Genomic DNA, 11418 nt, shown 5'->3' with positions numbered 1-11418 from the left:
CGCCGTGTTAAATTGCCGAGAACTATAGGCACAAGATGGCGTCCATTGTCTGAGCGTTGCCTCGCTTATATTATATATACGCTTTGCCCTAACCCACCAGCGGTTAAGTGAACCCGGTGTCTCGAAAATGTCGTGTCCGACTTGTCTTACGTGTCCCAATTGGACAAGTTGCACACACATCATTTTTGAGCACAACACACACTTCTGGAACGCCCATTTAACAATGTCGTTCAATGATCAATTGGTTCTTTTTTTGACTCAGGCATTGTTGAGCTATTTGATATCGAGTAGAAAGTAGAATCGCATTATAAAAATCGCAAAAATTTTGTAAAAATTTTTTTTTGATATCGAGTAGAAGGTAGAATCGCATTATGAAAATCGCAGAAAAATTTTGTAAAAAGTACCGAGGAAATACGTCAAAAAATTCGTCATGTGGATTATAATTCAGCAATTCGGAAATTTTCGTAGAAGTGAGGGGTTTGCACCTTTTTAATCGCTTTTACAGTTAGATAAGTTTGAACTTTTGTTGGTATTTCCGATATAGAAATGTAGCATTGCTATCTCAGGCCGAGGTTTTATCGGATAATACACACGTCGTTGATAAGTATACGGGTTAGAAGCTGGTTCCAGAAAGTAATGTACCGATCAAATATTCTAAACCAGGCGTAGGCAATCAGCCTGCAAGTTTGAATCTAAATTTATTTGCGCATCGCCCTTCAAAACACTTCTTTTACTCAACTTGAAGGTCCAACTAAACTGTATAACGCAAGCAAATTCTATTGTTCGATATTGATTAACGATAAATTTTCTTTGTTGACTATTGATTTGCGTAAACTTATATCATTTCATCAGACCGTGGTCGAATTTGAGATAAACAAATATATATCATGGTCATATTGCCTCTAACGGTTTAATATTGCACTGCTTCCCGATGGTTGCGACCACTGTCTCAAACTACGTACAACGCGTAAAATATATTTTAACTATTAGTTTATTAAGATCGGTAAGTATATGTTGATAGGTATTTGTCCGTCTGTATGTGTGTTAGATGCACGCGATATCTCACGGAAGCGAGGTTGAATCTGCTCGAAATTTTGCATGTGCATTCATCATAGCTCGGATCAGAAGCCTATTGGTTTTGGATGGATTATGTCTTATAATTAGCGAGTTAATATTTAATTAGTGATAGGACACACGGTGTCACTATGGAGTAAGACCATTGTTTTAGGGGATCCTCTAACCTTCGATCGATAAGTCTTCGGTTTCTAACCGATATTCTAGTTTTATTAGTGTTGTGATCTTAAAAGATTTTGGAATTGGAATTTGATGATTTACGACAGTGTGCATAAATATCGTCATCCTTCGACTGAGACAATAGAAGAATATTATTAAAAATGTCTGATTTAGTCAAATCTGAAGTCAGTCGATAACAAAAATCTCTGATTATATTGATAGAAATGTGTATGAGATAATAGGTTTTTTATGCCACCCTTATGTATGCAGGGGGCGGTATGCATGTAACAAGGCCGTCAAAGATTGGTAACCGCCGATTTTCTGTATTTTTTAAACCATAAATATACAAATTGGCAATGACAAAACATTTCATTAAATAGTGTTAACGAATAAGGTTCATTTGTATTGTTTACGTCTACGATGATGAAATAATATTATCTTATCAACGCCAATCAGCCAGGTCTTAAATTTATTTGATACAAAGAAAGCAAACCAACTACGATTACTCGTACGTTCTATCGTCTATTTCGATCCACACGGCGGGGTCTTTGTAACCATTTCCTGTGATTGTTGGGGCAAACCCAGAATCAAAGGTGAATAAAGCGTGCGTCAAAGCGTGAGTATATATACTACTAAGTCAAAGCATAATTTTTGATAAAACTAAACGCTGCGGATAAACATTTTTTTGACTTCGAAACGAAAGCACTTCAATAATAACAGTATAATGAAAACAAGTGGGACACGTGGTGTGACTAGTGTAACAAGCGGCACGCGACATTTTTGAGACACCCAAGTGAACTACCCGAAGGCAGTGGGGAGTCCCAACATCCTCACATAATTATCCCCCACGCGATTCATACTTTGCCGTTACAAAACTTTTGTTTATTATTTTAGGAGTGTTTTCGCAAGTTGACGCTAACAAACTGGTTTACATTGTACCCTGGTACTTTCCGCGTTATGCTGTTAAAATAACGACGCTAACCTTCTGAATAATTATATTTGTCCTAATATCCACTTCATACGCAGAATAGGATATACAAGACCGAGACTATTTGGGGGAAGATTTCTGGTTTGAGACATCCTCCAACCAACCAGATTCGACATGTCTCGTAATTGATGATATCGAGTTTGTACTGAATACTTTTTACCAACTACCAGATTCACTTTTCTGAATTGGTATTCGGAGAGCAATATATAATAAGAACGTTATTGCGAAAGCCCTGATGCGCTTATGTTTATGCTTCAATGTCACAAGAAACGAGGTTTGTACTTTTATAATCTTCGACTTGTTTTTGTACTTTTCTCAAGTTTTTCCAATTCCGAAAAATCCCAGGATTGTTAAGGAGAAAATCCCGATTCCGAAATTGACCTCAGAAAAATCTTTATATATATATATATATACTTTATATTGCAATTTTTATGCTTATTTTGAAAGTACTTCCGACGTTTAGAATGTACGAATTGGTTTAGGCCACATCTTAAGAATCACCTTTTTTTCAAAGTTTTCATTCAACTGTCAAGAAAAATACTACAGGTTGTGACCTTTTGTATTTTAGCTGAGTTATGTGATTTATTTCAAATTTATCGAAGCCCGACTGAAAAACTGTTAATGTTTTTACATAGTTCGCTGTAATCTGTGTGATTGAAAAAAACTTCTGATGCCATCAATTGGCCAAGCATTTTCGGAAATGGCCGGGAGGTTGTGCATCCGAGGGTCTGACTCACAGACTCCATACAAAAGTTTTCTGTTACTTTTTATGGCTTTTCGCGGTCTCGAAAATTGAGCAACTCGAGTGGTCATACATTCCTTTAGAACGTGCCATAAAGGACGCAGTGTATGTACATGAATAGCTCATGTATGAAAAATGATTAACATCCATGGGGAAATCCATAACCTATTGGAATGCTGTTAATTTGGAATCGCTGATTGTTTCATTTCGCAACCCAAACGTTCGACTCTTTTCGTTTCACACATATTCTCACCTGCCACGAGGGTGGCCAATTCAAACGCACAAGTAGCTTCTATTGAAAACGAAACATGCATTCAATAGTTAAATAACGCGCATGTTAGTCCTAGATTTCAGGATTCCATTCGGGCCCATTCCAAGTGCACGTAGCCTACTTCGAACCAACGCTTACATGGTATCGTCAGGGGTTGTCACGCATGGCGTTGATAAATATCTGTTAATTAAGAAAGATTTTACACTGTCGAATCTCATCGGTGGCAGTGGCGCAATGGGAGCGTAGAGGTGCGGCTAAACGTAAAGCCTATTTGTAAGGGGGTTCGCAGAGAGGGCAACGAGTTAGGCAGTAGAAGCAAGGAGTTGAAATTTAGGAAAAGCAAGAGACAGTAGAGATGATGAGAGAGAGCAAAGGCAGAGAATTAGGCAAGGACGCCAAAAAGAAGGGTGCAGCAAAAGGAGGTATAAGTAGGAAAAGCAAGCGACAGGAGAGATGATGATGGGAGAGTGCGAAGGAGAGATATGAAAAGACAGTAAGCATGCAAAGCCTAGGATGATCAGCGAGTGTCAGGAATACAAGGCCGGCGTAGAAAATCTCCCTTTCTTTCACAATCCAGCTACCGTAAAAAGATATATTATATTCCGAGGCTGCACTTTTATTTATTTGCAAGACCCACCCAGCAAACGGAATTTCACGTTAAAAATTACGAATCCCGATTGCATTTTACATTCCCTTACAGACAAGAGGAAAGAAATTCCGAGTTCGAGGCTAAATTTCGTCATTTGCAAGACTCATCCATTGGCATTTAGCGTTAAAATTATGAATCCCAGATGTAGGCTATACGTAATAACAGGTGCTATCACCTGACTATGATATCGTGTGATCCAATGTGCGGTAACACCAGAAATACCTAAAAAGCCCGATCCCAAATAGTTCATCCACCATTTGTTGCTTTGACTTGATTGCATTCTCACAGTAGTAATGAACATCAGTGAGTTTATTCCAGTAATTACACACAATTTAATCTAGTTAGACTACTATCACTTCAAATATTAATTAAATAAACAAAACAAATATGAAAAATAGGACCTACAAATGACAAATTCCGGAGCCTAATGACAGAGGTGCGCTCAATAAAACCACAGAAAGAAGAGAGCGACGTGCAGGAGAATTTAAGGTTGCCAGATTATTGGTCGGAATATATAGCCAAGTTGGCTCAATAAAATATATAGATATTTGCGACTCATCATGTATAAAATATGGAAATAATATATGCGATGAATTATTAGTATCAAATTTTGGATATGAATCACTTCATTTAACCGAATATGAATGTACTACGCTTATAAAATTAAACGATTAACGTAAGACTGTCCCACTTGTGCCACGTGTCCCACTTATACCACGTGTCAAGTGGGAAACGTGGTACAAGTTGGACACGTGGTACAAGTGGGACACGACATTTTGGAGACACCGTAAGACTGGCATGACTGCAAAAAATAGATATTGCAAAACACTTTCCTGTAACACAACCTAGTGCCAAAAATTAAAATGAGGGAACATTTCTTACACCAGATTTCGATTGCATTTTTTGTCTGTATCAATCAACACAGGCAAAAAAACACGATGTCATTCTTTTTTACACCAGGCATTCACTCTAAGTTTGGTTTCGAAGGCGTGAACTTGTCTACAGGCGCAGTTGAGCGAATATCCTGTGTCTAGCTTTCCAAGCTGACAGGTTTTCTGTCAGTACAAATTTCCTGGTGTGGCAGCCATAATAAAAGCCTTGAGGCGCTCCGCTTCTATTCAATATCACAAAAAAACTGGGGTACATTTCAAACTTTCAGCTTATTCGTGCACTTTTTCAAATCTTTTTTTACCCGAATCGTTGAATGAAAATACAAAATCCGAAACTTCAAATTCAGTCCCCGATACACTAATCATCATTTGAGCACCAGTTGCTTAATTTTCAGCCAAGTATTTTTATTTATTTACTTGCGGCCAAGCGACTTGACACAATGTAAAGTTCATTAATGCCGTTTGATATTGAATCAAGTTATTCGGCACCGTTAATTTTTGTTAAGGCACAAAGACGGTTCGACATCTTCAAGTATATATGAGTTATTTGAATACTAGATATAAATCACACTTCCAAAATACCGAAACAGAAAAAAACTCATGACCACGCCCTAATTGTTGTATTGCGGCTTTGTAGACATTGAATAGGAAAATCCCATTCTTCTTTATGTTTCTATATCTAATACGTTCGATATATGTTGGTGCGTGTTAGTAGGCCTAAGCATTTATTTGAATATGACGCTCACTCGTGTCTTTTTCGTCGAACAAGGCCAGGTATGAGCAGCCACTGATACCTAACGAAATCCTAAAACAAGAATATCGTTCGGAGACCGAAGACGTATCGATCGAAAGTTAGGGGATCCCTCAAAACAGAAACTGCGGTTTCGATTCATTCGCTCTGACTCTATAGTGACATCGCGTGTCCCATCACTAATTAATCAATTACTCGCTAATTATAGGACATAATTCATCCAAAATCAATAGACTTCTGGTCCGAGATGATGAATGCACATGCGAAATTTGGAGCAGATTCAACCTCGCTTTCGTCAGATATCGCGTAAGATACGAAAGTGTCTAACAGACAAACAAACAGACAGACAGACAAACCTATCAACATACTTACCGATCAAGATCGATAAAAGTAAAAAGCTCTCTCGCTGTTGAAGTTATCCAATCGAGCAATTTTATTCATCTCGGTTGGTTCGTATGGAGGAACGATCGATAATCAAAACAAAACGTCGAGTTATCCGCGAATCGCTCGCAAATGTAGTAGAATATTATAGAAAAAGACTTACGAGTTTGTGTCTCATTGCACATGCCGCGAAATAGTTTTTCAAAAAAATATCAGAAGCATGTGTGATGCTTTTCAATAAAATCACAACTAAGCAGACTACCACCACTGTATTATCCGAATTCAGACAAGAATCACCGACAGCTGTTCCAAGCAGTCATCATTTATAGAGTATATACACAATATTTGACGTAAGGCAATATTACGATCATCTCATATAGGCCCAGACGTTAGCGACTCAAATTAAGTTAGCTCATTGCTTTGAAGCTGGAGAAAATCACATATTTTGTAACATTAATCGTCATCATATTCGGTGTGCATATTAACTCTCACTAGCCTAATCAGTTGGACAGCTCACACACGCATATAAATCACTAGAAGGCAGGGTTTTTTATAAACCAAAACTAAGTTTGGTACCAGTCATTTATCATACATCCACACCGCCAACCACAAATATAAGCAATACGATCGTAAACTCAAGATAGAAGTCTAAATAAGTGATCGTAAATTTAACGCCATCATGTTTGCTTGCAACATGAGTAAGTCAAACGTGTAACTTACTTCATGACTTATCACACCTTCATCCCGAAAAATTGAATAATGAAGTCATAATAATAATATTACTATAAGCTAATCAACTTCCGCAATTCTGCCGCGAAGCCCGCCAATATGATGCGTAATTTCCTTTTGCGAAATAGATCATCAAAAGTTCCACAGGTAGGCGTAAGTTTTGGATCAGTGAGACCTGAGTTATTGACGTTAAAAATCAATTTTACTTATTAAGTTGATCGTTGGCGACATGGCCTTGAAGTTCCAGTCTATAATTCTCTTACATGTTTTAGCAGTGGTGCTATGGTGCACGAATGACGCTAATACGGTTGAACTGTAAGCTATTTTTCCTGATTATATATGTTTAAAACTTAGTATGTGACTAAGCGGAAAATGGATTAAGAATACAGTATTTTGATTATATGCTTTCTATATTATGTGATTTAGTTTTATGTGAAATGTTTAAAACATTCTCGTATATACAATACGATTTGTTATTTCAGTTGAGACTCAGTAAATATCAAATAAGTTCAAGGTACACCGTCATAGAAACAGATAGATTTATTTATTTTCATATGCAGACTTTTACCTCATTACCATATACCTGCTCATATATATATATATATATATATATGCAAATCTTATTTAAATTACTATGCTGCGGTGTTGAACCTTCTCTGCATTAAATACGATTCCAGAATAATCAACTTTAATGTTTTGGTAAACCGAGATCGCAAGTAGATGCGAGTAGTTACTTTATTTATTGCACACAAATCATCCCGAATCTTCTTTATTAAAGCTAAAAGCATATACATTTTTTGTCAACTTCTCACAAGGCTTAATGGCAGATCAGTCAATATTACCTTGAATTCTTTTTTCAATATGGATGCCGATGTTTAGAAAACAATTTGTCTGGTGATTCAATTTAATGAATTTGCTTCGAAAATTTCAAGAAATTTAAAACCGGTTAAATACTCCAGCCCAAAAATGGCGTTCTTGGCTGCTCTTTCGAATCTCTCAATATTCGAATGTGTGTTTCACAGGCGTTCACATAATCTGGAGCGCCGCGCCACAAATACTCACCTACAACTTACAAATAGTGAAAAGGAATTGATATTGAATAAACACAATGAACTTCGACGAATTGTTTCTCCGTCGGCTGCAAATATGCTGAAAATGTCGTGGAATGACGATCTCGAGCGATTGGCGTCTGACTATACAAAGAAATGCATATATGAACATAATGAGGTTAGAGAACTCAAGACTTGGTATAATAAATATCAAAACTTTCAAACGATTATTTGCTTCAATAAATACCAAGTATGAACAATTAGGTATTAGAGATGCTACGTAATCGTATGATTTCAGACAGACAACAATTCGGGATGTAAGTTTCAAATATTCCATCCTCGAATCGAATTTTGCATCACAATGTTTCAATTTGAATATTTCCGTATCTGATTTTAACAGGTTAATCATAATGAAGCAAAGAATATATGAAGATGGAAGTAGTAAAAATATATTTAAAGGATGCATTAAATGCATTTATAAAACATAAATTTTCGTTTGCAGACATTACCGGGCGTACAGTGAATATTTTGTTTAATTTGTTCCTTGAAATTGATCAAAATGCACTTTTTTTATATGCCAATTAAATGTTGTTTAATTAGTATATCGCAAACTTTGTTTATTATTTTTAACACGAAAATATTGTACATATCGTCTCTCATCTTCCTCAGAAAAGTGAAAAACCAGACTAAATTTTTTTACACCATGAAACATATTATTTTTTTTTGTGTTTGATGTACACATTCAGGATCGTAAATTGGACGGATTTACGTATGTTGGTGAAAATTTGTATATTTCGATGGGGAGGAAAATAGACGAAAATTATGGACCTGGTGCGGTTGTGGCTTGGGATGATGAAAAACGTGATTACTCATTTGATACACTGACTTGTACTCCAGGAAAAGTTTGTGGTCATTATACTCAGGTATGGTATTCTATTTGAATAGGACCTTGAGACTATACGACTTTTCTCGGTGCGGCGCTGTTCTCCATATCTACGAATGCCGGTATATCTTGATGCAGTGATCGGCATTCATAGAGCCGCGTCATGTTGCCAGTTTGCGGGATATTCGTCGCTGGGTCGTTCTCTCTTTCAGGTTACATTCTTTAAAACGTTATGTAATGTTGGACGAAATTTTTGCTGACCTGACATTATGCCAAAAGATCCACGATCGTCCGATTTTAACTTTTTGTGGTGAGGTAATGCGAATTGTAAAACGTATGACTGCGGTAATACAAGCGTACGGTTCTTATTGATGATTAAATACGAATTGAACAAAATTGTCCTCGATGAATATTTGTTACTTCCACTTTTTTTCTCCTGAACTTCGCAACGACGCATAAAAAAATGACAGCACACAAGACAATCCGTCTTACTTTGATTGCGGAATCCTTTCGTTTGAGCATTCATTTTATTATAATATTCCGGACGATAAGATGTTAAAAAATTATATGCAAATTTTGTTTTAAATATTATGTATGTATATATATACATATATACATTTGACTTTATTTATTGCCAAAATTTCATTCCCAGCGCAACACAAAATAGGCAGGATGAAAAGCGGGTAAACTATCCTATTTTCAGGTGGTATGGGCTCAATCATATAAAGTTGGCTGTGGAATGACAACTTGTGAATCTGTCCTTGTCGACGGTAAAATATGGACAGACGCGACTCTATTTGCCTGCAATTATGCACCAGGGGGAAACATACGAGGTGCGCTACCCTACGTTATCTACTGAGTAATTGATTTCATTAACAATATCACTAAACTAAAATCCTCCGCAAAGCCACCAATGGTGGTTTTTGGTGCCCATAAGACATTTTTATCTTTACAACCTTCAAATAATTAAAAAAAGGGTAAGTTTTAACAACACCGAAGCCGTCCTTGGCGAGGTTAATGAATTGATTGTAACTTGATTCATCAATTTACATTGAGAGAATTTTGCAGTATATACTTGACATCATTAGAATGTGCGAATTTCATTTCTCAGGATACAAGCCTTATATAAAAGGAACATCCTGTTCACAATGTAATGACCAAGACGTCTGCGTTGATAAACTTTGTAGTAATCCTGCTAGAGGAGATGTCAATATTGAAGGTATAGTGATAACGCATTATAGACTTTAAACCAACCATCTTTTCGTTTTCCCATACATTATTATATGAAATCATCTCATTTCTCAACCTGCAATTTTTTTAACTAGTTCACTAGTTGCCTAAATAAATCAGTTTGTCCGTGAACGCATTAATTCCAGGAAGGTAAAACATATTGACAAGTTAATAGTTTGATACCCTCGATTATGAGTGTATTGCTCACAACGTAAGCCATTGATTTTATTTGAAAGTAACAACACAAAGCCTGACAACTTCAATAACGCATGTATACCCAGATACCACTACGATTCAACACGAAATCACCTATTTACACGGAAACATGAGCACTGATGCACCAACTAAGACAAGTGAACAAAGCACCACAGGTTTGTGACACAAATGTGCAATGAATGGTGTACATTTACCAATATTTTAGACTTTTCTGGTTTCATAAAAATACATGCCTCACCTTACTATCACAAGATTTTATATGTATTCTTCAGCAAGTCTACCATCGCAAACTGGCTATTCATTTCATAAACAGCATTTCGTTGGAAAATAGTCATAAAATTGGTATTAAAAAATCTGGCAACTTATGTAAACCTAGTCTAGCAGCTTAAACGCAACTCTTTCGAAAACATATTGGCATTATTTCGTTTGGACCGAAATTAGAGACACCTAAATAAAACTCGCAAGTGAAGCCCAAAGGTACGAAAAACTTCAATGCAAAGAACTTTGTTTTCTCAGAATTCGACGGAAAATTGTTCAAAATGAATAATAAAAAATCTTGCCCATTACGCCCGCCACCGCATACGATTGTACGGACTGCATACTGATTTGAAGTGCTAGCACCAGTTTGTGTTTCAACTCACCATGCCTACTGTATTCAGGCATAGATTATATTGATCATTGTTTTTCGTCAAGATAATCGAACATTTCTACTCCATTATGTGTTTTATTTCAGGATCAGCAGGCTGTTCCCGTCCTTCAATCTTCCTCTGGATAGCTTTGTCAAGTATTTGGGGCACTGTAATGAACACGTTTGGCTGAAGCCAGCTACAAATCACGATGTTTTAAAATATATCAGTCATTATACGTTTTTAAAATATAAAATGTTTCAAAAGTAGCGTAGATAACATTCTGTTTATATATAAACTAATGTATATATATACTGTAGGCCTACGACAATTGATTCGGATTCAACTGTTTGCAATCAAGTTTAACCCTGTGTATTAAATACCGTAATTATGCTGCGAGTGGTCATATTAATGTGACGTTCGACAACGGGACACAGTAGGATAAAATATACAAACAAGTGTTAATCTTTTATTCGTAACACAAGAGCGTTGCAAACAACAATATGAAATGCAATAATACCGTGCGTATTCATGCTGTGATACAAACGTTCCGACCGCAATTGACGAGGAGCGCGAACGACAATCAAGTTATCGTGTCAGTGACATAATAATTACCTGGTTCAGCAGCGGATGACGTCAAAACAAGTCAAATGATTTTACTAGTTCTCAAACATGTTATGATGAATAAAGAAAATTTGAAAAAGTAAATTGAAGCGAGAGTGTCAGTCAACGAGAAATGTTTAAATGGAAAATATCCATTGAATCGAGTGGTCAGGAAAG

At 36.5% G+C, this 11418-nt stretch overlaps 1 protein-coding gene across 2 annotated transcripts; it reads left to right on the top strand.

Moving 5' to 3' along the window:
* The first annotated feature begins 6736 nt into the window (after positions 1-6736).
* LOC120343097 (GLIPR1-like protein 1) lies at positions 6737-11031 on the top strand. 2 transcript variants are annotated; one of them, XM_039412206.2, is made up of 7 exons: positions 6737-6949; positions 7657-7861; positions 8430-8606; positions 9270-9399; positions 9678-9785; positions 10078-10167; positions 10746-11031. In XM_039412206.2, the coding sequence occupies exons 1-7, from the start codon at positions 6864-6866 to the stop codon at positions 10829-10831; spliced, it is 882 nt and encodes a 293-aa protein (XP_039268140.2). In that variant the 5' UTR covers positions 6737-6863; the 3' UTR covers positions 10832-11031. The 2 variants fall into 2 exon arrangements, with proteins under 2 accessions (XP_039268140.2, XP_077967107.1); XM_078110981.1 differs by having other exon boundaries at positions 6739-6949; positions 10033-10167.
* Positions 11032-11418: the final 387 nt, after the last annotated feature.

This window comes from Styela clava, chromosome 3, assembly GCF_964204865.1.
Source record: "Styela clava chromosome 3, kaStyClav1.hap1.2, whole genome shotgun sequence".
In the NCBI taxonomy this organism is placed as follows: domain Eukaryota; kingdom Metazoa; phylum Chordata; class Ascidiacea; order Stolidobranchia; family Styelidae; genus Styela; species Styela clava.
The sequence above is the reverse complement of the archived record's forward strand: the minus strand, read 5'-3'. Positions and strand labels throughout refer to the sequence as shown.